This window comes from Notothenia coriiceps, unplaced genomic scaffold, assembly GCF_000735185.1.
Source record: "Notothenia coriiceps isolate Sejong01 unplaced genomic scaffold, NC01 NC01_scaffold00003311, whole genome shotgun sequence".
Taxonomy (NCBI): domain Eukaryota; kingdom Metazoa; phylum Chordata; class Actinopteri; order Perciformes; family Nototheniidae; genus Notothenia; species Notothenia coriiceps.
The window spans coordinates 280,567-305,623 of record NW_011336012.1 but is presented as its reverse complement, the minus strand read 5'-3'; the positions used below and the strand labels follow the sequence as shown (position 1 = coordinate 305,623).

Sequence of the window (25,057 nt, the reverse complement as noted above, 5' to 3'; positions counted from 1 at the left end):
ACGGACTTGATTGGTATTCCTCAGTAGGGTGGTGAAAAAAAAAGTAGTCGGAGAGTGCCCTGAAAACCAATATTTAACTAAATTCCTGCTATATTGGAAAATGTATATGCAGGATCCTTTGCTGTTAAATGTTGAATCCAGCCATTTCATTTGGCCTCTGTATAAAAAACCCAGAAGTTTTGGGCTGCTTCCTTTGTTCCCTGGTTGCACATTTTAAAAAGTTTCCTCCATACAGGAACACACTTACTGTTTTCATGTGTTATCCATAAATTGAACTCAATTGCGTTTTGCAACCCAGTGATCAGGATGGGACAATGTAAAAAAAGGGCACCTTGAATCTATTGTCTTTAATTAGCATTAGAACAAAAGGTCACATTCTTGCAGTTGTTCTACACACACACACGTCTTCTGACCACACCAATCGACCAGCAGTTGATTAGCCAGGCTCAGACCTTAAGGTCCTTTGTTTGAAGCCGATAATGCAGGTTGGTGTGAAGGCCAATGGAACAGAAGTGAGAGGGAACCAGAAACCAGGAAAACTGGGTGAAGACCAGGCAAGCCGACCACTGTTGCATAGTGGAGGTGACCCGTCCTGGACTGGGCAGAGATGATGGGTCCATGTTACGTCCCCTGGACAGAGGGAGAGGGAAGAGAGTGGTCAGTGTTGATGGTAACAACCTTACATATATTGTAAATTCAAAGATGATAAGGACAAGTTTAAAAAGGGCGGTGTCGGTGTGGTAGGCAGCCTGCTTGCTTCCTCCAAGTTTACAATAAAATAAACTCTGTGTGGCATGTGAACCAAATGGCATTTACACATTATTAGTACTATCTATTGTTAGGGCATTAGTCTATATTTTGGCGTTGGAAACTAAGCAGAAAAAAAAAAAAAAAACATAATAATAATTAAAAATATAATAAATCCTAATTTTTAAAAAAATTATTTTCCGATTATGGAGACTGTAAACGAAATATTCGAAATAATCGCTGGCATTCTAATTGATGAGCTTATACCAAGGGAAAAACACTGCTTTTAAGAATCCATTGAACATTTTCCAATGGTAATCAAAATCGTAATAAACTTTCAGTGTTAAAAGTAACCTTTAAGCAAAATTCAAAAAGCTAAAGATGTGCCCCAAAAGTTAAGAGCCAACCTGCATCTGTAACCATATAACAAAAAATCTATTTTATTGTAAAAACACCTTCCATTACTTGGTTAACTGATTGTGAAACAAACACAACTCAACACCCAAGAACCATCAAAAGACCAAACACACAGACACTTGCTTCGGGGGAAAAGGGAAATTGTGCCACCATCCATTTTTTATCACCGCTGCATAATATATTAAAAATTTACAGTGGGCCCAAGTACATATAAATGAAATAGTGGGAAGGTTAATGGAGGGCCACAGAGACAGGATTGGTCACCACCCTGAGAAGGCGTCGGGTCGGGTTCAACTCTGTTCCGAATACGATTGATTTATTATTTACAAAGAACAAAACTGGGTGGAGCCCAACTACCTCCAGGGGAATGGCATGTCTACAGGGGGCTTTTTTCAAACCGTTTTGAGTCAGATCATTTTGATGATGTGAGGCTCCAAGGTGTGTTCAGATGTCCCAAGGAAATTAGCCAACCACCGTTCCATCTGCGGTTTCCAGGAATGTTAGGGATTAGGGGCCCTCATTCCTCTCAGTTTTTTTCTGTGCGAGGCAGTATGGGCACCTGGAGGGTTCAGACGTGTCCCGGCAGAGTTGAACAAAAAAGGTGAAGGCAACAGGGTCAGGGGTGGCTAACCCTTGGAACCGGTACTACCAAAAAGGGTCACCAACCCTCCCTTTTGGCCTTTTCTGGGACCAAACATAGGAAGGGGATTTGAAAAGGAAGACAAGAGGATGGGGAGGGAAGACTTGGGCAGGAGACAGGCGAGGGTGGAATCCGTCATTAGTGTAGGATGAAAAAGAAAACGTCCTTTAAAAAAAAAATGGGGAAGGTTACCAAGGGGCAGAAGGTTATCCAGAAGACAATGCCAGGCTTTAAATCATTCTGCTTGACTTTGGTTGCACGGGTCCACTTTCTTTTCTGAGGCCCTTGGGGAGATTTTAAAACCAAAGCCAATCTTGACATGCTGAAACCAGGGTTCAGGACAATTCCCGAGCCGACGGGACTGAAACGTTCGGCAAGAATGGAGGGTCACAAGGTTCCGCCTGCTGCAACCCACAACTGGGTGCTTTAAGAGTCTCTTAAAAGTTGAGAAGAAGGTTGAGAGCACTGACCTAGGCCCCCTCCCCAACCCGGCTGTTTTTTGCCACTCTGAGTTTGGTGGGGGCCCCCAACTTTCATTTCCCAAGAGTTGTGAGGGCCCCCGGGATAGAAAGTGATTTTCCTCTAAAAAGGTGCTCAATTACAACACCAACATTCAACCTGCATTGCTGGTGTCCACTTTGAAAAAGATGAAAACAAGGGGGCATAATGTACGGTTTGGAAGGAACCCCAAAATAAATACAAATTTCATGGACCATCATTAGTCATGGGGAAAAGTCTTACATGTTGGAAATGGAGCATGTAGAGGTTGAGGAGAATGAGCCCACAAGAGACTGACATTTCCTGGGTAATGGGCACCCAGTGGGATCATGAACTGAAACTTCTAACGCCTTTTACCGCCTCCCGTCAAATTTAAATACAATTACCCGTGGCACCTCAAAAACCGCCCAACCCCCCCCAAGGAGAACCAGGATACTAAAAACATTCCACACCAAGCTTGAGCATGTCTGACAGTCAAACAGGAGTGGGTGTGTTCCCTGCATGACTGGTTTAAACCTGTAAGATACACACTGAATCCTACTGAAAACATGCGTTAAGGTTAACACAGAGAGCTGGAGTTTTCGGCATGAGGGAGCTGGGGGCGGGGGGGGTGTCTGCATGGTCTCACGCTGCATGAAAAATGAAACCGGTGGTCAGGGTTTTGTCTGGATGGTCTCACGCAGGGTCATCTTGGCATGTTTGCCGAGTTCATTACGGTTAATGTGCCTGATTTGAAATATGATTTAGGGTCCTGTCTGTCATCAAGATGGCTAATCTGCTCGGAACAAAATCAACCATCAGATATCGCCGCAAGCGGGGCTGAGTTAATCAAGAGGCAACTTAATGATCGAGGAAAAACATTCATGAGTCACAACATCTCAAAAACACATGCGCTGCACTTCTCCTTTCAAGTACACATGCAAATACTTCAGATAGACTTGACTTTGTGTAAGTTGCAACACCTGATGGTGTATTTGGACAGCAGTGTGTAAACAGAGCTGGTTTCTGTCTGGCTCGGCACACAGGGTTTTATGTTGGTGCGAGAAAATGGATTTCTGCTCCTGGCTGCATCGAGGGTTTGTGTATACATACATGTACGCGAGTGTGTAGCCCTCCATGTGATGAGGCTCAGCTCTCTAGAACCCCACGCACATAAAACACATGCTGCATGCTTGTGTCCACAAACACTTGCACAGACACACAAACACCATCAGACAAACAGTAATCACCAAGAGACCAACGGGCCATATGGCTGAGAGCAGACCGGAGCTGAGGGGGGGACGCCAGGCGCTAATGCACCTTAGCATGATCTGTTCCAGAGACACGGTGGCCAACCAGAGATGGTTACTGCGAGTTCGCTTGATTAGCATTACACACACACACACACACACACACACACACACACACACACACACACACACACACACACACACACACACACACACACACACACACACACACACACACACACACTAATTAAGCATGTGGGTGTTTTGGTATCCCCCTGAGGGGTGAAGACACGGAGGCAGGTGGGACCACAGACCGGATTGATCTCAGTTTCAAGTGACAGCCATGGAAAAACCCATTGAACTCTGATGAAATCAAGATGGTGTCCTTCCAGTTACCAGACCTCACATATCTGTCCGATATGTCTTGTGCTCTCCTGTTTGGAAACTAACCTGCATCGAGGATTCCCTGGGCCAGGATGGCTCCAAACTTGGCCATAACGTCATCATGCTTGTCGTTGATCACTTTCGAATAAAGCTGCCTGAACTGGTTCACCTAGAATAGAGAGGGGATGAAAATGTGTTAATGTGAAACACTTGAAGTTATGACACCAATAGCAAAATAGCAAACCCAAACACTGAATTTGTGTCTGATGCTTTGGATCAGGTTCAGTTATTGTTGTGTCTATTTATGCGTGATAAAATCACATTTATTATCAAAAGTGTTTGAAAAAAGAAAAAAAAAGCAATTATTTCTCTTGATTGACTGATCGCCAAGTCCACAAATGGATGCTGCTCTAAAATATATTGCTACTCCATGTTAAAGTGGATTACTCATCATGCACATGTTCTACATACAGCATTACACAAATGATGGCTGTATTACTTCCAACAAGTTACATTTCTATATTAGTTTTCTCCTTGGAAACTCTTGGCAACACAAATATACAAATAAGACTAGGTTAACCTAGAACCCCCTAACACTTTTAAATACTGCTTTAAAAGGCTGAATTGATGCATTTTTTTTGCCAACTCTGTGACTTTCTGTTACAGGGCCCCATCAAACAAAAGGGGAAGGTTTATGTTAAGCATATTGCGACCTGTGACACTTTCAAACTAGCACACTGTCAGCATAATTCATCACAATGCCACACGCACCTGATGTAGTACATGTGGGAGTCCCGTCATTACCACAGGGAACAGAGTTAACACTGATGGGTAGTACGCAGCCAATTTGGGCAATTTACCACTGAGAAACTAAAAGGTCTAATACTTCTGCCAACAACTGTGAAGCACAGCTGGAAATTACAAAGAGTAGGGCTTTGAAATAAACAGCCGTGGATGTTATACCTCCTGACATTCCACTGCCTCTTTCACAATCCTGCTCACTACCTTGAGCTTTAAGGACTGTTGCAGTGCAGATGAGGAGTCTTTGAAAATGTGTCTGGCAAATCTTAACTGTCCATGACAAAGTATGAGGTGCTCCGAGGGTGAGAGCGTGCAGTTAGGCCTGGACTAGTCACTCTCAAGTCTTACATGACACAGATTTCTTTCCCTTGGTCTTAACCGTTGAATGCCTTCTGTCTTTGGTCAAGCAGCTCCCCTTTTCTCCTTTCTTTGTCCTCACTCTTGAGTAAGCAATTGCACTGGTCTTTCCCTGCCCTGCTTAATGTCAGATAGACCTATGAAAGAGATCTCTCGACAAAAGACTTGATCCATGTCGTTTTGATTGAAGGCTATAAAGCCATTTCATTGATAAATAAGGTGTTTCAATAAGTGTAAAATAAACAAGCAAACATGAATATCTTACCTTGGGACAGGTGACTTCGGTCTGCTGGACCATGATGAGCGCAGAGGCAATGAGGGCGCCCTGCCTCACATAATTCACCGGGTCGTTGGTCATGGGCTCAAGCAGATTGATGGCCTCCTGTGGAGATAAAAGCAGAACAGAAAAGCTGGTAATGTTGTTTAAATTGTAGTTTCTCTCAATCAAAGGGCAACTTCTTCTTTAAGCACATCATTTTAATATGATCAACCGTTTCTACCCAATTTGGCAGTACATATGGTTGTAGAGGATTGTTTACAAGCTCTATAAGGGGTTGTTCAGTCAGTGAGGCAAATGTATATTTGGCAACAATTTCACTGGGCAGTTGAACGTTTCTTTAGAATGTAATCCTTGTATTGATATATATATAAAAAATAGGGTAAGTTTCATCAGAGGGTGGAAGTAATTTGCAATGTTATTTGCCTAGTATAGCTTGAAAAGAGGATGCACTAATGACCTCTTTTAGTGAGCATGACCTGCTTGGATTTTTTTTTTCACTTGTAAACATTTTATATATATTATACGTCTGTACGAGCAGCTGTGTGCTAAAAGGGAACACTTTCGTATGGTTGAATACAGGAAAAGGAATTATTAACACAGACATCCAGACCACACATTAATGAGATTAGTTTCATCTATATCTGGTTGCCCAGGGGAACGAAGTAACATTATCGACAAGACCCGCCTATGAAGAAATAAGGGAGGTCCACCCCTTTGCTCCTTTTATTTCTGTTCTCAGCTGAGCAGTAATGGCTGTAACCCACACCACCAGCCTCAGAAAGAGGCGTCAGCTCCGCAGAGGAAAGAGAAACAAACGAGGATGATGACAGCGGAGGTAAAATAAACCGTGTTTCATCCATGCGCCCGGCTCAGCTGGCCGAGACAGCCGTGTACCGGGACGATAACTCAGTGTAAAGCCAACACCAGTTGACCACATCCTGTTCCTGATAGGCTGTCGAGGGGTTTAATTGAGGGTATTTACTGTCAGGCTCAATCAGCAGAGCAGGACGACACATAATGTGGTTGCTTTAGATCTTCTTAATCCATTTTGAATGTAGGACTGTTTTCTTCAGGCTTGGCCTCGTCCGAGGTGAACTTTAAATCACATTCAATTTACTACTGTTAAAAACTGGCTAGAAGCTTGTATAAATAATTGGAACAGTGCAGTACACACTTTACCACAACATAAATACCATATTCATACATATTTATAAAAAAAGTGGACCATATGACAGTATTCTGAAATGATGGATGGATTTTAGGGAACAATGCTAACATCCAATTCCCTAAAGAAGTATTTATTTAAGATTTTAATTATGGCATGAAATCAGTATAAACAAACCGACTAAAGCAAAGTCAAAACTGTTTTCCTGTGCCGTTTTTTCTTTCACATTTATAGTAAGAAAATAGCCAAAGCCCCAGGTGTATGATGATGGCGGATAGGTGACCCACTTCTCTTGGCACAACATCATTATTTTCATTAAGGACCAAATGTGCTCGAGGGCTTTTCTGGAAAAACCAAGCAGTGGCTCTTTTCTCGGTAAAAACATTAACATTGGTGCTTCAGGGATCAGGATGCAGTGATCCATGACTCGGGTTAGGCTATGGCACCTGAGTCTGATCAGCCCACATAGCTAGACAGCTCAGGAACTGGCAGCACCCCCGACTCCTGTCTTCTTAACTCTCCTTTCGGACTCCATTGACCCAGACGCCGTGGCATCGTGAAGCCTGGTGACTCTGAGCCAATTTGGACCGTTCCATCAGCACATTTACCACCAGAACTTTCCACAATTAATGAGCTCCTCATTTCTGAACTTTGCAAATGTCAATAGTTTACAAGTAAGATCGCTTCTCTCATAGTTGCAGGACTTTAGCCTTCGATCACACTATATGATTTACAATTGTCTTCAAGCAAATTAGGTTTAAATGAGACTGTTGTAACCTGCAACTTCTACAGTAGGTAGAAAATCAATCAAAGTTTATTTATATAGCCCAATATCAAACATTTACATTTGTCTCAGAGGACTTTACAGTTCGTACAGAATATGAGTAGGACACTCTCTGTCCTTGGACCCTAACATCAGACAAGAAGAAACCCCACAGCTAATGGGGAAAAATGGAAGAAACCCAAAGCGAGACGGTTTACCCTTATGTAGAGTATGTTGGATGGGAGCTGGAGTATAGACGTGGTACATTCTCAAATAGCCAGAGGGGATACATTGACCAGAGCAAAGAACAGACCAATGGCTTTCTCCTTTTTTAAGACAACCAATATTAAAGATTTGCCCACTTTTTTTTTTACACATCGGTGTTAAATCCCAAATTGTCGGGCGTTTCATTTTAAAAGTCCATAATCAGATAAGACAGCATCTAGTCCTCCAGGTAGCCCCTTTATTTTTAATACACTGTATCTGCAGTTCAACACCATTAAAGAAAAGAAAAACTTGGGTCAAAGCGCCCACCTTGTTGCCGGTCCCAGCACAGCAGATGCCCAGGGCCATGGCCGCCCCACAGCGCACATGAGGGTTGTAGCTCTCTGACAGTAGTGACACCACACTGGGACACTGCTCAGGGGTCCTGAAGAGAGACAAAGGGAGACATTAAGAGCAGGTCAACAATAAGGCACTTGAACTTACTCCTAAATACATCCTTCCACTCCCTTTAATTCATACTTGGCTGAATCCTCAGACACACATTTTCAATTGAGGGTGTTTTCATCAATCCATTATAGCAGGGGTTTTCAAAGTGTGGGTAGGTGAGCCTCCCCTCAGAGAATATAAGAACAGCCGCGCCCCCCCCCCCCATTATTATTGCTGTTATTATTATTATTGTTGTTGTTGCTATAATGCAGGGGTATTCAATTGCATTTCAAAGAGGTCCAGTAAGAGAAAAGGTAATTAAATGCTCTGTTTTCGCTGTCTACCTTCCCGCCATTTGAAATTACTCCGACTGTTTCTCTCCTCTTGTCTCGTCTCTGTGTGTGTTTGAATCTATCGTGCTGACTGCACCGATTTGATTGGCTGAGTAGCGTCACCTCCTTAAAACATTAAACAATAACTTTTTTAAACCTTTTTATTTTTATGTTTTGAACATATTGTATAAAACTCCCCCACTACTTGGACTATTCCTTGCACCCCTCTAGAATAAGCCCGAATGGTCTCAACCATATTGCATCAGTAACGTGCACTGTTATTATAACAAGATCGCAAGGACGCTGGTAGCGATCGGAAAATTGAGTGTTGTTCAGTTTGTGTGTTGTGGAACATGCGTGTCCGTGCATGAAAATATACCACACACCCAATTACAATTGCATGTTCAATTCACTACCCTGGAAGTTAATACAGTTGTTAAAGTTGGAACAGCCTGTGGACAGCCGTTCTTCCTTGCATGTCAGTCGCCGACACCTTCTTACAGAGGACAGGCACATCTAGCTGCAGCACGACCCGTATATTTCCGCACGCCGTGTTCTCAAGACATATTTTTTTTAACATTTTCAACATGGTGGATAAATCCTTATATGCTCCCGGCAACACACTGAACGTCAACTTTGCCTCCTTATTACACTCACCCCTACTTTAGTGGGAACAATGAGTCTGCGTCTTTGATGCACAGAGGAATAAACGCAGATCATCCTCTGGCTGCAGCCTTTACCGGTACTTGCTTTTGATCAAAGTCAGTGCGGAAAACCTGCACTCACACAGGTAGGTGGAGGTGAAGGGAATGAGCACTTTTACAGCCTTTTTGGTGAGGTGGGGGAACTCGGTCTCCACAGTGTCACTTTACTCGTCTTTTTCTCGTTCTTTTGTGTCTCACGCTGCGCCTCCCCTGAAGCTCTCTGGCGCCCCCCAGGGGAGGCGCGCCTCACACTTTGAAAAACTGTGTCCTGCTCCCTTTATTACAACCAGTCTAACATCAAGAATGCTAGGATGAAAGTCTAAAATCAACAGAGAACTAAAACTTAACAAATAATTGAATCTAAAGCCTTTTTAAAGCTTGTCTAGATAAAAGATAACCCAATTACCTTTAATCCCAGGCAAAATGGAAGAACTTGGATGGAAAAAGGGAATCAATATCCTGCATTTCTTTATTCTTAAAAAGGCAGTGAAGCAATGACGCCTGAATGTCAAGCCTAATTGAAATATCTTCATAATGTGCGCTGTGCCTAAAAACCTCAGATGAGAAAAGATAATAAAAAAAGATGTCATGTTAATCTTGTGACGGCTTGCTATTCCATTCAGCCTGATAAGGACAATTAAATCTAACAAAACCTATTATTTATTCTTTGGAAACATGAAGACCTTGAACCCTTCTGCAATCCACAGTGTACTTTTGTACTCCGACCCTTTTACCATATGTGTGCTTTAAGACTTTGGTCATAGAAGCGATATGTGAAATATTTACTTAAAAAAGGTTACAAAAATTCATGAGGCTTTTACTTGACCGGTTAATGGACTGTATGATTATATGTGCATGCCTCACAGCTACTACGGTGAGTGACAGAAGCTGATACAGCTGTAACTTAATAACTCACCCCACACCCACGATTTTGCCACGTGATTGTTGCAGTTACTAATGCACCCGCATAGTAAGGGGGCAGATCTCATTAGCTTGCTTCCTCTCTTTTCCAAACCCTAACACATTGTGAAAGAACCTGGACAATGTTGCAATAAACAAGCCAAGAGGCTGGATGGCTTTCATAGTCAACACTATAATTAAAATCAAAAGGAAATCAACTGTCTCGCAAAAGAGAAACAAGAGAAATTGTAAGTAGCATCGGGGGAATTGTTGTTTTAATTATTTTTGTATTAATTAGCATACCTCCCAGAGAACATAATACAACCCAACACTAATACGGAGTTTCCCAAGAACAATAACTGCCAATTGCTACAGCAGTTTGAAAGTCTGCAAAATGTGTAGATCTGACAACCGATGTTGCAATCTCAGTCAGCAAGAGTGGATATGATTTAAAAGACTGTGCCTGTTTGGCATGCATTTGATGGGCTAGAGCAGAAGTCAGCATCATGCTATTAGCACACCTTCAGCTGTTCTTTGCATCAAACAAAAATATATAGAGATTTTTTTTAGCAAATAGTAAAGATTGGCTGGGGGAACTCAGATTTTCACCAGCAATCACACATGTAAAGTCTTAAAGCCAACCCATTAACAAGCAACCCATTTAAAAAGGAGCAAAAAGAGAACAGGGTAATTCAAATAATAACTGCATTTATTAAACCACCTTTCTTATGGGGCACTATAAGTGAATTATCACTAGGAACATTTGGTTTACTGGAAGACAGAGGGTCACACAGATGTTACTGGCGTTCACACATTGTATTGTTAAGAATCATCATCTGGTTTCTGTAAACGCCAAGGAGCTTTTATTTCTATTTTCTGCATCTGCTTTAAAAAACAAAGTGTACACTGATTGAAAACACAAAGTTTATGCGGAAAGATCAAAGGAAAAAAACTAAATGTGGAATACATTTCAGAAGAAGTCATGTATAAGAAAATTGGATGGCGGTTTAAAATTACATTCCCAACACGACCATTTGAGCTCAGAAGACAAACTAAAAACAGCAATGGGGTACAAGTGTAATTTTCAAGTACCTCCCCACACAGAGAGCATCTCCCCATAAACCCCGTTCACACCCCCCAACAATGCTTCGGATGGAGGAGTGAACAGAAAGTGACAAATATAAACAGTGGGGCGGCTGTGTTGAGGGAAATTACCTCCCAGAACCACTGGCATACTGCCAGTACAAAGACATTCATCTGTTTTGTACAGAGTGCGACTCACGGGCAAGACGGAGGGGAGGGAGGGGAAGAGAGAGAGCAGACAAGACGGGGGAGAGCGCGGCTGATCACAGGCTGTTAACAAGAGGCAGCGAATGGGAATGGGAGAGAGGTGGAGGAGCCACAACATCTGAAAGTTTTAAACCTGTGATCGCTGTAGGTGATGCGAGGCGAGACTGGGGGATCCTCCAACATGTGGAAGGAAAACAAATTCCACATCACGGACTGCTTCAGACAGAGACAGATTTAGGATTAACCGCTGAAGGAGGACATTTTTTGTCACGTTCTTATTTGCGGAGGGCGGAAAATATAAGGATGATTCGGGAGTTTAAACAATATGTTAAACTAAGAAGTGTGCTAAGACTGAAATGCATCGGTTAAGCTGCACTGTTCTCCCAGCAAGAAATACTGCTCAAGTGTTTTATAAAGGTGAAAACGTAGCGGCTCGGAAAAATACTCATGGAGTTGAAACATCAACGAGGAACTTAAATTTACAACAGATGCTACTTACAAGAGCAGGTAAGACAACTTACAGAATCATGATAATGCTTATTAACCGTGTCATTTTTTTAATTTAATACTGTTTGATTGCGTTATTTGACTCAGATTATTAAAATTCCATATCCCTGATTAATGCACTAGTTGTATAAAAAAAAAACATTGTGTTTTATTAACTTTAACACGTGTATGTTTAGATACAATTGTTTTTATATAAGACCATTAAAAATGTAATATATTACGTTTATTTCTAAAGTTAACTAGACTCCAAAAATACATTTGGAAGGCTTGTTACATTTCCTTTCCTTATACAGACATGTTTGTTTTTTTAAGTGCCCGCAGAGGATTAAAAGAGTACCAACGGCCTGGGAAAGTGAGGACCCCTGCTGACATCTCATTGGGAAAATACCAATAAGGTTGGGATTACAACCAGCTTTGGAGCTTGTGCTGTGGACCTGTTTTTTGTCCCCCTCGAAGTGGTGGATCCTCTGCTGATTTTGAGCTACTCCTTTTTGTTGTACAGTGCACATGGGGATGAAGCATCCTGTGCAGCGACCTTGAACTGTCCTTGCCTGTAGGACGCAGTGACCATGCTGACCGAGTGTCCAACACCAGGAAGATCAGAGCCCAGACCCAAGCTAAGGCCTGCTGTAATCTCTGCAGCACCATGTCTCAAGAAGTCCCTGCTCCGCCCGAGGCCAACAGCTCGCTGTCAGGGGAAGCGCCTGAGCTTCAGCTGAAATGGGCCGCCCTGCTTATTGTCATGGTCATCATCCCCACTATTGGAGGAAACATCCTGGTCATTCTCGCTGTGTCACTTGAGAGAAAACTTCAGAACGCCACAAACTACTTTCTGATGTCGCTTGCCGTGGCCGATCTGTTGGTGGGACTCCTAGTGATGCCCATTGCCCTCGTCACCGTTCTCTACAGTAAGTTTAGCATAGGGGCCTGTGTTTGAAAACCTGTCTTATCTGTGAAACAAACCTCTGCTAGACAAAAACAATAAAACTTTACCCTACTGGGAGAAAACATGTCTTTGCTTATGCACAAATCAATTCCTTGTTAACAATCCAAAGAAATACTGAACTATACGATAAATGACATTACGATACAACAAAATTAAAACCCCGCAAACCATTACTAAAACACGTTCAAGAAAGTAATCCATGTGTTTTTGTTGAGTGGAACATTAAACGTTTTTGGAATTACTTCCTTTGCCTTTCTAATATACAAGGGAAAACAGACCAGCATACTTCTCTCATAGCAAAGACGATAAAAATAGTTTGTAAGCAACACTAGATACGATCTTGATAATCACTCAACAAGTTAATGAGAAGGAAATATAACCACAGATAGTGGACAGTAAACATGCTACTTCCTCTGGCAGTGCGGTGGGAGCAGTTGCACATTAGCAACAGTACAAAAACTGTTTTATGTATTTCCAGTGACAGTGTGGTGGTAATGAAGCGACATGCTACCAATTCAAACGTTTATCATACAAAGCTATGTTTTAGTTAGTATTCCCCATTAATTCAACTGAAGCATAATAAGCCCAAACATAATTACGTCTCTCACTGAGTGACGCTGGTCTATGTGTGGCCTGTCTCACATTTTCTGTTTTGCATGAGAACTGGATGTGTAGCGCTGAAAGGCCTGCTTAAGTCAAAGCGGTCACAGGTGCTGCTTTCATCTTTTCCTAATGCAGAAGCTACATGAGTAAAGACCATGCAATTAATTTACTATTGCATCTATACTGTTACACTGTGTTAATCAACAACAGCATTTTGAAAGTGAGTGTGTTCACTAACTTGTAATTGAGGATTTAAGGCAGTCCCTAGGAAGACAATCTTTAAATGAGCCAACAGTATGGCATGCTGATAGCAAACTGAGTTTCAAATTAATGACCTTTAAACTAAGTTAACTGTAATGAAAATAGATCGGTCATTGAAATGGGGGGCAGCACAATGATGCAAGGCATGTCAGTGGGACTTGTGTTTGCTTGCTGCTCCATTGCTGAATGTCAATGAAGTCGGCTAAATGTCTTCTGAACCAGACACTGGGACAAGCAACCTTACTGCAGTCCAATGTGACTCAATCTTTTGCAGCTTTTACTTTATCTGACTTTGTGAAAATCTGATGTTTTCAAATCCAAGATGATGAACATCTTGAATGTAAACCTGAAAGAGCAAGGCAACAATAGGAATGCATTGAAGATTACTGTCGAGTCATGAATTTTCCACATCTGCTTGGCAGATGAAGTCAAAGCATACAGGGAACACCTTAAAAAAAAAAGAAGCAAGAAATCGGCAAATTTAAAATGTGCTGTAAATGTAAAATATAGCACTGCGTGACAAAAGTTAAAGATTCTATTTTTATAAAAAGGGATGATTTAGTTTTGCTTTCCCAAGTGTTGCATCTGCAGGGCATCATCCCTCAACACACTACACTGCCGACTGAGTCAAGGTTTTTGCCTCTAATAGTTAGATCAAACAATCATTTATTCTGCCTCTCCATTTTCTTTTCTTTAAAAAGAGCTGCAGGTCAGATGTATTTTTTTTCCATTTCATAAGTTTTATGGCAGGGAGTTTTGGTTAATAAACACAAGCCACACTATTGACAATAGGAATAGTAAAATAAATACTCCAAAAAGATCAAGACAAACCACAGCAAACAATGTTTTACAACACATAACTGGGTAGGATAAGAAACAGCTAATTGTATGTGCTATATTACACAACATACATACAATTATCAAAAAGATGTATACTTAATACTAATATAATGACGCAGTTGAGATTTGCAATCTCACAAATGTGACAAACAGAATGAGTTCCTATGCAAGGTACTGAACACAGCCTTGTGCAACCAGAAAATGCTGATCATAATCCTCAATGAAACTATTTCAATATAAAATGGTGTTTGAGCATTTTCAAAAGCCAACCTTTTGAAAAATACAAACAATCACACTGCTTTGCTGATTTCCTTACCTTATGTTCTGAATGACTTCAAAGTAAACCCAAATAACTAGTGCTGGCCAGCTGCAGTAGGATCACGAACATTTGCTTTTTTAAGTTTATAATTCAATTAAACGCAATAGAATATGTTCCCTTCTACAGATACTTGGAGCTTGCCAGCTACAGTGTTTATTGAATTTGGCATTGGATAAAACACTTCACAGAACACATACAGAGGATCTACTTTGAGAACAAGTGGAGTATGTGTCAATGCATAAGCTTTCCAGATGAAACCTAATCAAAACTATGACTCAATAATTCCAAGTGTGACAACTGGTGTAGGCAGCACAACAAAACACAATTATGTAAAAGGAATATTACATTTTTAGTAATGTTAATGGTCTACAGGACAAAAGCCAGAATAGTTTCTTGCCAATTTTTATGCCTGGAACTGAAAATAAACTCTACTGTTGAGCGTAGTCGCCAGCACGTCTTCATAATGAGCTTTTAGCTCCATAAACAGTAAGTGAACCCTCCTTTTTCCAGTAAACCCATTCCTCATAAGGATAAATAAACAGCAATATTTTGTGTGGGTGCTACTTGTAATCCTAGCCTTTGTTGCAAACCTCCTGTAAATGACCAAATGGCCTCCTGTAAGACCAAATCATCTTTGGGGAAAATAAAATCAGTTTGATCATGATAAGATTATAGGGATTTACCAATTACAACAACCACAGATAGGTGAATAGCAAATTATATTAAAAAAAAAAGATAACCGCAAGACAACAGCTTACTGTCCAACTGAACTAATTCACTTCTTGTCTTTTTTCTTTAGACTCCGGCTGGCCTCTTCCGGAGCCCCTCTGCCCCATTTGGCTGTTCCTCGATGTGCTGTTTTCTACTGCATCCATCATGCACTTATGCGCCATTTCACTGGATCGCTACATTGCCATCAAGAAGCCAATCCAACACAGCCAATACAAATCCAGAGCCAAAGCGATGGTGAAAATTGCACTGGTGTGGCTCATATCCATTGGTAAGCATATCAAATCAGATTTCCTCAACTTTTACAACGCTGCAGTGGTTTTTACTTTAGACAAGTTATTTCTCCAGAAGTCTATTTCGTCACATAAAATATATGGCAGACCTGGTTTGTGGACCCAGAATTATTTTCCGGATGCAGATAGTATACAAACCGCACCCTACGTTTTTAATGGAAAGGAGGGTTAGGGAGTAAAAATGTGGCCAAATTCACTGACACATTACTGATCAATGCTTGATGCCCAGTAAACAAAATACTCAAAGAAGCAGGTTTTGCTGAAGGGTTTGATTTCATTTGAGCTTCATTCCATGACCGAAGCCAGAAGTTCCGATGGAATGAAGGCAGCAGCACTTATACGGAGTCTCAGTATATATGCAGAGTAACAACTCTCCTGCTGTTAGCAGTTTTAAGAAACATCATGGCAAGTGATGGATGGTTAGTTTACTTGCTTTTAAAAACAAAAAGGGAAGCCTCAAATCATAATATGCCTTTTTTTCCTGACAGTAACCGTTAACTAAACATGAACATTTTGTCGATACTACTTAATAATACTATCATACACGTGAAATTGAAATTAAACAGCAATGTCTGTGCGAAAATGAAATCGAAACGGTTCTTCTGTTGTCTACATGAAACATACAAATCAAAAATAAAAAGCGATATTACAAAAGGAATATACAATTTCCAATGTTTTACCAATATGTACTCTTCTTGTCATTTTCCAGGTATCGCAATCCCAATTCCGATAAAGGGGCTTAGGAACAACCATCTTCCCAACAACATCACCTTCAACAGTAACCACACATGCCTTTTGAAAACGGACACCTTTCGGGAATTTATCATGTTTGGCTCCTTGGTGGCGTTCTTCATCCCTCTGACTATCATGATGGTCATCTACCTACTAACTGTCCAGGTGTTACGCAAAAAGGTGTATCTGCTCAAGTCAAGGGTGTCTCAGCGCTTTAGCTACCTGGCAATCTCCACAGTTTTTCAAAGAGAACAAGCTCTAACGCCAACGCAAGTTGAGCAACCCAACATGCTGGACAGCAGACTTCCCAGGATACAAGAACGAACATTTGCAGGCACGTCAAACTCTCCAACAGCAGATGAAATATCCTTTCGTAGAATGTCAACAATGGGCAAGAAGTCAATGCAGACTCTGAGCAATGAGCAGCGCGCCTCCAAAGTGCTAGGCATCGTCTTCCTCCTGTTTGTGGTCATGTGGTGCCCTTTCTTCATCACTAACATCACCTCGGTATTATGCACCAGCTGTGACGTTCATGTCATTGCCCATCTCATGGAGATCTTTGTTTGGGTGGGTTATGTGTCATCAGGCATAAACCCGTTGGTCTACACCCTATTCAACAAAACGTTCAGGGAAGCATTCACGCGGTATATGACCTGTAATTATGAAAACCCTGCTACTAATGGTCCAGGAAGGCAGCCATGGGCATCGAATGCAGATCGGACCCTTACACGGATTTCATTCCGATCTTCCATGGCAGAAAACTCTAAACTTTTCATGAAAAATGGCATTGGAGCCGTTGGCTACCAAAGCCCACTGAGGTGCAGGCAAGCCCCTATGCAGTCAGTCAACGGTATTTTATTAGACACAATGCTTCTGACTGAAAATGAAGGTAGCAAGCAGGAGGAAAAGGTCAGCTGTGTATAGAGACAGAGGATTTGAACACAAAATGTGCACTTTAAATCAGTGAGATTTATGTTGCCCACATTGTATCTCTTTGAAGGCTAAGTCGACATAACTTGGCTAGGTTAGCTACAACAAATACTCAAACTGCATAATTTTGAATCTGCGGTTACTCTCAAATTCATTGACAAATCATTTAACAAAAGGGCATTGCTGTAGAATGAAAAAGAGGAGATTAAACCTGTCTGCTGATGTACATCTGCTTCCATCAATAATACACTTTAAACAAATAAGGCATTCATCATTTCAAATAAACATTAAATGCATAAGTCAAAGTCCTATGTTAAATGTTGTATATAGATGTTCAGAATACTTCTCATTTAGCCTTTTAGACAGGTCAAATTGCGGTTTAAAGACAATTTATAACATACCAGAAGACAGTTTGCATTTTAAAATGTTACAAAACCTTACAGGTCAACTCAAAAAGGCCACAGGTTAGGAAACAATGATATTAAAGGTTTAAAAGTTCAAGCCACCAGACAAAAATGTAAGGAATGAAAGCATGATAAGATAACCTGGAATTATGTATGAATACAGTATAATATATATGACTTTTATGACTCTTTCAACTTGGGCTTTCTGAATATGCTGTAAACCATCTCAGACCACATGCTCATATTTTGTTAAGAGAAAACACAAGTCTACATTTCAAATCTATTTTCCAACTGACAACATTTGCACTGTCGAGATAATGTTACTTGTATTTACTGGACCTTTGACAAGCACTCTTGTATATGTATTGCAGCCTGCTGTTTTGACATGTTAGGAGATTTCCAAATAAAAGACTGTATATAATAAAGAACAACATTTCATATTAAATAGAATCCTAAATGTGTTTAATACAATATTTTTTTCATGATGCTTAACTGAAAGAAAACTATAACAATTCTCAGCATCCATGTTTTTCCTTTCTATGTCTACACTTTTATGCTACTTTATTTCAGCACCAAGTAAAATATCTTTCTCATGAAACAGCACAACAGTAAAGCCAAACAAATGCTGAATGAGACAGCCTCAAAAGATTGGCAAACAGCAAGTAAGAAAACTGTGGGACAGTGTGTTCGGCAAAAACACTTTTTTACAGACCCTTCATGCTTTTGAAGAGCAGTTTTGAAAGCAAGACAATGCTAAATTCCAAATACATGCTAGTATAAACAGCGGAACGGAAACTTAATTAAGAAAATGTAAACAGTGTTTGATCAATGTGGAGCAAACTTTGAGACTTGGTATGCGAGCTTGGAGTGTGTTACCATTTAATTATTTCCTAGACCAACCTCGTCTCATTGTTAAAAAACAGAGACTCTTTGTACTGAAAGTAGTCTTTTTTTGTGCTAATGTACATGTTAGGGGGGTTATCATTGCTTTATCATTGCTTTAACCATTAAGAAGTTGTGGAACAGGAGACCAATTGAATTGTTCTGCTTCTAAAGCTTTGTAAACAGTGAAGATTTAAACAATGTCTGCCATTTGATCGGGCAAAATATCCAAGCTTAGACTTTACCTCCTGATATTGGTGGAAAGGCGCTCCGTTTTAATCCTGCCCCAATCTCTGATGGGTACATTTATGTCAGTCTAAGGTTGATGTACCTCCATAAATAGCCAGGAACAAAAATGTGGGAATGACAAGTATATGCAGCTTTCTCAGAAACAGAAACACATTCCACAAAAACCAGGAACATATTAAATTCCAGACAACAGTGCATCCAAATTCTCCTATCTCAGAGAAGGTGTTCATGCTTGAGCAAACTACAAAGGTAAGTGTTCGTTAAAGAGTTACACTTTGTATGGAAAGCAGGAACCAGTAAAAATACTTCAGTGTCAGATTTGCCATAAACACATCAGACCAAGTAGGAGATTACCCCGAACATCGTGTAACGGAATCTATTTCAGGTGAATCTCTAATGAAAAGTTAACTATAGAGCTGGCTATAGTTATAATATATACACGTATTCCAGAACACTAGCTTCAGTATTGTGCCAACACAATACTTTCTACTGAACATCTTGAGAAATTCATTTCTCACGTTCATCAAAATGATCCAAACTAAAAAGACGCAATTTTGAATGTTTACATTTTGGCTAAGATCATGAGGCTCAATAGAGAAAAGCATGTAGTGGATTTATGCAAACTAAACAGACAGTTCAGAGCATTCTTGTCCTTACCTGAACAAGATGAAGCCAATGGACTCGACAGCAGCCCTTCTGACGTCATCATTCACATCACTCACCTTCATTAAGAGAAGTAAAGAGGTCAAATTACCAAAGTGGAAACCTAGAGTCATCATATCTTGCAAATAACTTCAATGATTTAACTCCCTGATGTAGTTTGAGGAACATGCTCCACTACCACACCCTCTATGAGCTTGTATTAAGCTGCCACCTACAGGACAACATTTTGTTCACAGTCCTCACCCGTGTTGTACTGAAAGCACCATGATTAGCATATACATACATTCACTATCATCATAGTGATGCAATGTTGGATCCTACAATAAACTCAGGTAAACAGTAGACTGATGTGATATGTTAAAAACTGAAGCGTATGGTTTAAGCAAAGACAAAATATTTCACTTATATAAAACTTATCGTGGCTCTTTTAAAAAGCGTAAATCACAGTTATTATTAGAGATGTCCCGATCCGATCACGTGATCGGGGATCGGAGCCGATCACGTGATTTTCAAAAGATCGGAATCGGGAGGAAAAAAATCGGGGGTCGGGATTTTTAAAAAAAAAAATTTTTTTTTTTTTTTGTATTCAATGTTACAAAACAAAAATGACCATGTTCAAGTCTTGAAGTCATCCTGAGGCCTTAGTTTTGGTTTCAAATTACAGAACATCATGTATGTGTTGCTTCTTTGGGGCTTGTTTTCATAGACCTGGTTGCTTATTTCTCTCAAATCTGGCAACNCACTTATATAAAACTTATCGTGGCTCTTTTAAAAAGCGTAAATCACAGTTATTATTAGAGATGTCCCGATCCGATCACGTGATTTTTTTTTTTTTGTATTCAATGTTACAAAACAAAAATGACCATGTTCAAGTCTTAAAGTCATCCTGAGGCCTTAGTTTTGGTTTCAAATTACAGAACATCATGTATGTGTTGCTTCTTTGGGGCTTGTTTTCATAGACCTGGTTGCTTATTTCTCTCAAATCTGGCAACAGAGTGGGCAGGGCGCAGTGTCTAATTGTAGCAGTAAGCTAACGAGTACTGAAAGCTTTATTTTGTTTTGATCCAATGCTGCACAACTGAACTGATCCAATGCTGCTGTGAAAGAAAGAAGCTATATCCATGTTGGATAGAATATCCAATTTAAATAAAAAAATAACCTTAAGGGACAACTTGAATGCTTTTTTTTCTCTTAATGCATTGCATAAAGATCGGATCGGGAAAAATCGGTATCGGCAAATTGTCAAAATAAAATGATCGGAATTGGATCGGGAGCAAAAAAAGGTGATCGGGACATCCCTAGTTATTATTATTATACTATATTGTAAAAAGGGACTTTGACTCCTTGAAAAGCAATATAAAAATATAATTTATTATGAAATGAATTGTATAATTATGCCAGGCAAAGATGTGCAGCCCTGGCTGTTGGCAGTGTTTCACTGACAGAACGACAAACCCGTACTCCTCTCTTTGAATAATGTGTTTTGGAGACGGCCAATTAAAAAAACACTTACAGCGACATGAAGCAGGCGTCGGATGGCCTTGTTGTTCCCGGAGCCGCAGTAGGCCATTCCCACTGAGTACATACCAGAGCGCCGCAGAATGGGGTCCTATCAGAGAGAGCAAGGAGAGCCAGTTTTAAGACCAGATCTAGCCCTTATAGAAAGGAAGCGCATCAGCTGTGACTTGACATACAAGACTTAGTTACAGGAAAATGTACAGAACTCAAAACATCATACATTTAAAAATTGCATAATTTATGAAAGGTTTATAGCAAGTACCTAGTAAACTACACAGATTTTGTTTGCATACACTCCCTTTCCTCTTTCTGGGATTAATAATGATTGTGCAATGCCATATTATTGTTGTTTGAATATAAAACAACTGACAGAAAAGAGTGATGTGACATGCTCAGCCTTACCTTGTCTCTGCAGAGGCTTTCAATGAGTGTATCAGCCTCCTCCATGCGTCCGTACATCACCATGGCGATTCCCACTGCCAGGCCACGCAGGATCTTCTCGTGCTGCGTCTCCTGAGCGTAGCCCACCATGTCCTCGATGGCCTGGGCTGACTTGGAGCCCAGCATGACCAGACCCAGAGCCAAGCCTGCCGCTTCACCTGAGAGGTTGCATGGCATTGTCAGCATGGCATGTTTTTTAAATCAATTGAAGTATATTAAATTACTACACAAAGTACTATTTAAATGTAATACACATCAGATACATTAACGTTCATATTATGTCTCTAAATTTGTTAAGCCAAGCGTCATTCTTTTAAAAAACATAATTGCATTTTTTTATTTCAGATTAAATGCTTGAAAATTCTATACACACCAGTAACAGCATCATCCTGGTAGAGGTTGGACTTGAGGAGGTCGTAAACATCCTGTCTGGCTGTTCCCAGCGCAGCCAAGCCAAGGCCAAGGGCGCCACCATGACGAACAATCTGTGAAAAACAAGAAGAAAAACATTTTACCAACTGACAGTGACTTCAACGATATTATTAGACTTAGTTCACAACAGCTGGTTCCCTTTACTTGAACAGTAATCAAGGTTCAAAGATACTTTATTTTGTCATCCTGAACTTCCTGACGGGCAGACCCCAGGCAGTGCGGGTGGGAAACTTCACATCCTCCACCCTGATCCTCAACACCGGAGCCCCTCAAGACTGGGTGCTCAGCCCTCTCCTCTACTCCCTGTTCACTTACGACTGCGTGGCCACACACAGCTCAAACACCATCGTGAAGTTTGCTGGGGACACAACCGTCATCGGCCAGATCACAGACGGCGACGAGAAGGCGTACAGAGAGGAGGTCGAAAACCTGACATCTTGGTGCCAGGATAACAACCTCCATCTCAACGTCAGCAAAACCAAGGAGCTGATTGTGGATTACAGGAAGCAGCAGAGAGAGGGACACGCCCCCATCGCCATCAATGGGACTACGGTAGAGAGAGTCAGCAGCTTCAGGTTCCTCTGTGTCCACATCACTGAGGACCTGACATTGACTCTTCACACCACCACCACCACCACCACCACCACCATCAGAAAGCTCGACAGCGGCTCTTCTTCCTCCGCAGGCTGAGGAGGTTCAACATGGACTCCAGGATACTCTGTAACTTCTACAGGTGCACCATAGAGAGTATCCTGACCTTCTACAGGTGCACCATAGAGAGTATCCTGACCTTCTACAGGTGCACCATAGAGAGTATTCCTGACCTTCTACAGGTGCTCCATAGAGAGGATCCTGACTGGCTGCATTCACGGCCTTGGTACCGCAGCTACACCCGCCTCTATCGTAAGGCTTTACAGGGGGTGGTGAAAACAGCACAGAGAACATAACGAGGACGGAGCTGCCATCGGCTTGGAGGACCTTTTCTACCGCCCAGCGGCTCAGGAAGAAATCCCTCCAGATTATTAAAAGACCTCCATCACCCCCAGCCACAAACTGTTCAGTTTGGCTGCCATCTGGCAGGCGTTACCGCAGCATCCGGACAAAACCACCAGATTAACAGACAATAAGGTACTGTCAAACGCACCTGAACTGTTGAAACAACATCCATAACATTCATCTGCTACTTAGTAGGGTGTAACGGTACACGTACCGAAATTATTCCGTACGGGCCCTTGGGTTCGGTACACGTGTGTACCGAACGAATATAACGTTAAACGTCAAAATTTAGCTACGTGAGAAACTCTAGATGTAATGTCATGTGCTGTTGTCTCAGCAGTTCAGGGTGTTTGCAGTCTATATTGTCTGTTAATCTGGTGGTCATTTGTCACGAGTCATGTTCGCGTTCCGTGAACTGCCTGCCATATGACAGCGAAACTGATCAGTTTGTAGTTGGGTTGATGCGACAGGTCTATCAGTAATCTGAAGGAATTTCTTCCTGATGCCGCTGGCGAGATAAGGTCCTCCAGCGGATGCAGCTCCGTCCTGGTTATGTTTCTGTGCTGTTTTCACCACCCTCTGTAAAGCCTTACGATATGTGTTGTTTTAGTGCACTTCTCTTTTGGTGTAGTGCTTTTAAAAATCTGGTACTCAGGCCGTGAGTGCATGCCAGTCAGGAGATCCTCCTATGCTGTTGTACAACCAATGTAAGACAGAGTGCACAGGATGGACTTCTTATAGTCGCTGCAACCCTCGCTTAGAAGTGTTGAGGGAATATCGGCCCTCTATGGTGTCACTCTGTAGAAGGTCAGGATTACTCTCTAATGTGTGTTGTAGAAGTTACAGAGTATCCTGGAGTCCATGTTGAACCTCCTCAGCCTGCGGAGAAGAAGAGCCGCTGTCGAGCTTTTCTTTGCCTGATGGTTGGTGGTGGTATGGACGCGTGGGGCTGTGAAGAGTCAATGTCATTGGGTCTCCTCTAGTGACTGTGGACACAGAGAACCTGTGCTAGATACTGTACTCGTCTCTTACCGTAGTCCCAGGTGCGTCGGATGGGTATAGGACGAGATGTCTCCTATCTCTCTCTGCTGACTCTACCTGTAAATCCATCGAGATACACTTGGTGGTGGCTGGGATTGAACGATGGACGGTTGTTATCCTGAGCTACCATAAGATGTCAGGTTTTATCAGCTTCTCCTCTTCTGTACGCCTTCTTCGCTGTGTCTTTGTGATCTGCCGATGACGGTTGTGTCCCAGCATAAACTTTCTTACGAATCCTACGGTCTTTGTTTTAGCCTGTGTGTGGTCCAGCGCATGTACGTAAGTGTCAGGGTGTTAGAGAGAGTAGGGTCTGAGCACCCAGTCTTTTTGAGGTGCTCCTGGCTCATCCATGGGTGCCCTCTCCTGGCAGGGTTTCTCCGCCAGTCATGGTGTTGGTTTGATTGGTGATAAACACGCGCAGTCTTGGGCTGATTTGTACGTTATCTCTGATCATGTATATGAGTTGTAACCATAACCTAAGAACGGTGATCTGTAATGATCAGGGTGGAGGATGTGATAGATTGCTCCGACCCGACTCTGGGCTCCTGCCTCGCTCAAGTGTAATTTTCATGGCACAAATTGACCCAAAGTACAAGGTATCTATTAACCTTGAATGTTACTGTTCAGAGCTCTACGGTCGCAACCGAAGACTGTTGTGGAAAGTGTTCTTTGAAATTATATCGTGACGTCACACTCGCTCCGTTGCGTGTTAAAATGTTTTTTGTCTTTGTTTTTCACCATATTGTGCGTCGATGTGTGTGCGGACCCTAGGGTCTTTGGTCATTGGCTGCGGCTCGGTATATGTCCAGACAGGTCTGTTTTACGACCTACACATCCAAAGTCTCCAACCTCTATATGCGATGATTGCTCGCTTACTGGAGTACGGTTGCTGTACAATAGAACTTGTCCGATAGCATCTTTAATCTGAAATAAAAAAATGCAATTATGTTTTTTAAAAGAATGAGCTTGGCTTTAACAAATTTTAGAGACTAATATGAAACGTTAATGGTATCTGATGTGTATTTACATTTAAATAGTACTTTGTGTAGTATTTATAATACTTCAATTGATTTAAAAGGAACATGTCCATCAAACACAGACTGACAATAATGC

At 41.4% G+C, this 25,057-nt stretch overlaps 2 protein-coding genes across 2 annotated transcripts in view; one reads left to right on the top strand and one right to left on the bottom strand.

Moving 5' to 3' along the window:
- Nucleotides 1-25,057, bottom strand: part of psmd1 (proteasome 26S subunit, non-ATPase 1) — a 58,811-nt gene that overhangs the window by 26,227 nt on the left and 7,527 nt on the right. Inside the window, exons 5-12 of the mRNA XM_010766389.1 lie at nt 23,936-24,033; nt 21,849-21,960; nt 21,437-21,633; nt 21,030-21,125; nt 19,511-19,575; nt 7,816-7,930; nt 5,339-5,455; nt 3,982-4,084 (exon numbers count right to left, since the gene is read on the bottom strand). Coding sequence (XP_010764691.1) covers nt 3,982-4,084; nt 5,339-5,455; nt 7,816-7,930; nt 19,511-19,575; nt 21,030-21,125; nt 21,437-21,633; nt 21,849-21,960; nt 23,936-24,033 — 903 coding nt within the window. The remainder of the gene's footprint in view (nt 1-3,981; nt 4,085-5,338; nt 5,456-7,815; nt 7,931-19,510; nt 19,576-21,029; nt 21,126-21,436; nt 21,634-21,848; nt 21,961-23,935; nt 24,034-25,057) is intronic.
- htr2b (5-hydroxytryptamine (serotonin) receptor 2B, G protein-coupled) lies at nt 11,163-18,141 on the top strand. Its single transcript, XM_010766381.1, has 4 exons — nt 11,163-11,665; nt 11,978-12,573; nt 15,434-15,634; nt 16,366-18,141. The coding sequence occupies exons 2-4, from the start codon at nt 12,312-12,314 to the stop codon at nt 17,310-17,312; spliced, it is 1,410 nt and encodes a 469-aa protein (XP_010764683.1). The 5' UTR covers nt 11,163-11,665; nt 11,978-12,311; the 3' UTR covers nt 17,313-18,141.

Coding starts and splice junctions, on each gene's coding strand:
- htr2b (XM_010766381.1), top strand. CDS start 12,312: ATGTCTCAAGAAGTCCCTGCTCCGCCCGAGGCCAACAGCTCGCTGTCA. Junction 12,574..15,433: donor CCTCGTCACCGTTCTCTACA/GTAAGTTTAGCA, acceptor TTTTTTCTTTAG/ACTCCGGCTGGCCTCTTCCG. Junction 15,635..16,365: donor GGTGTGGCTCATATCCATTG/GTAAGCATATCA, acceptor GTCATTTTCCAG/GTATCGCAATCCCAATTCCG.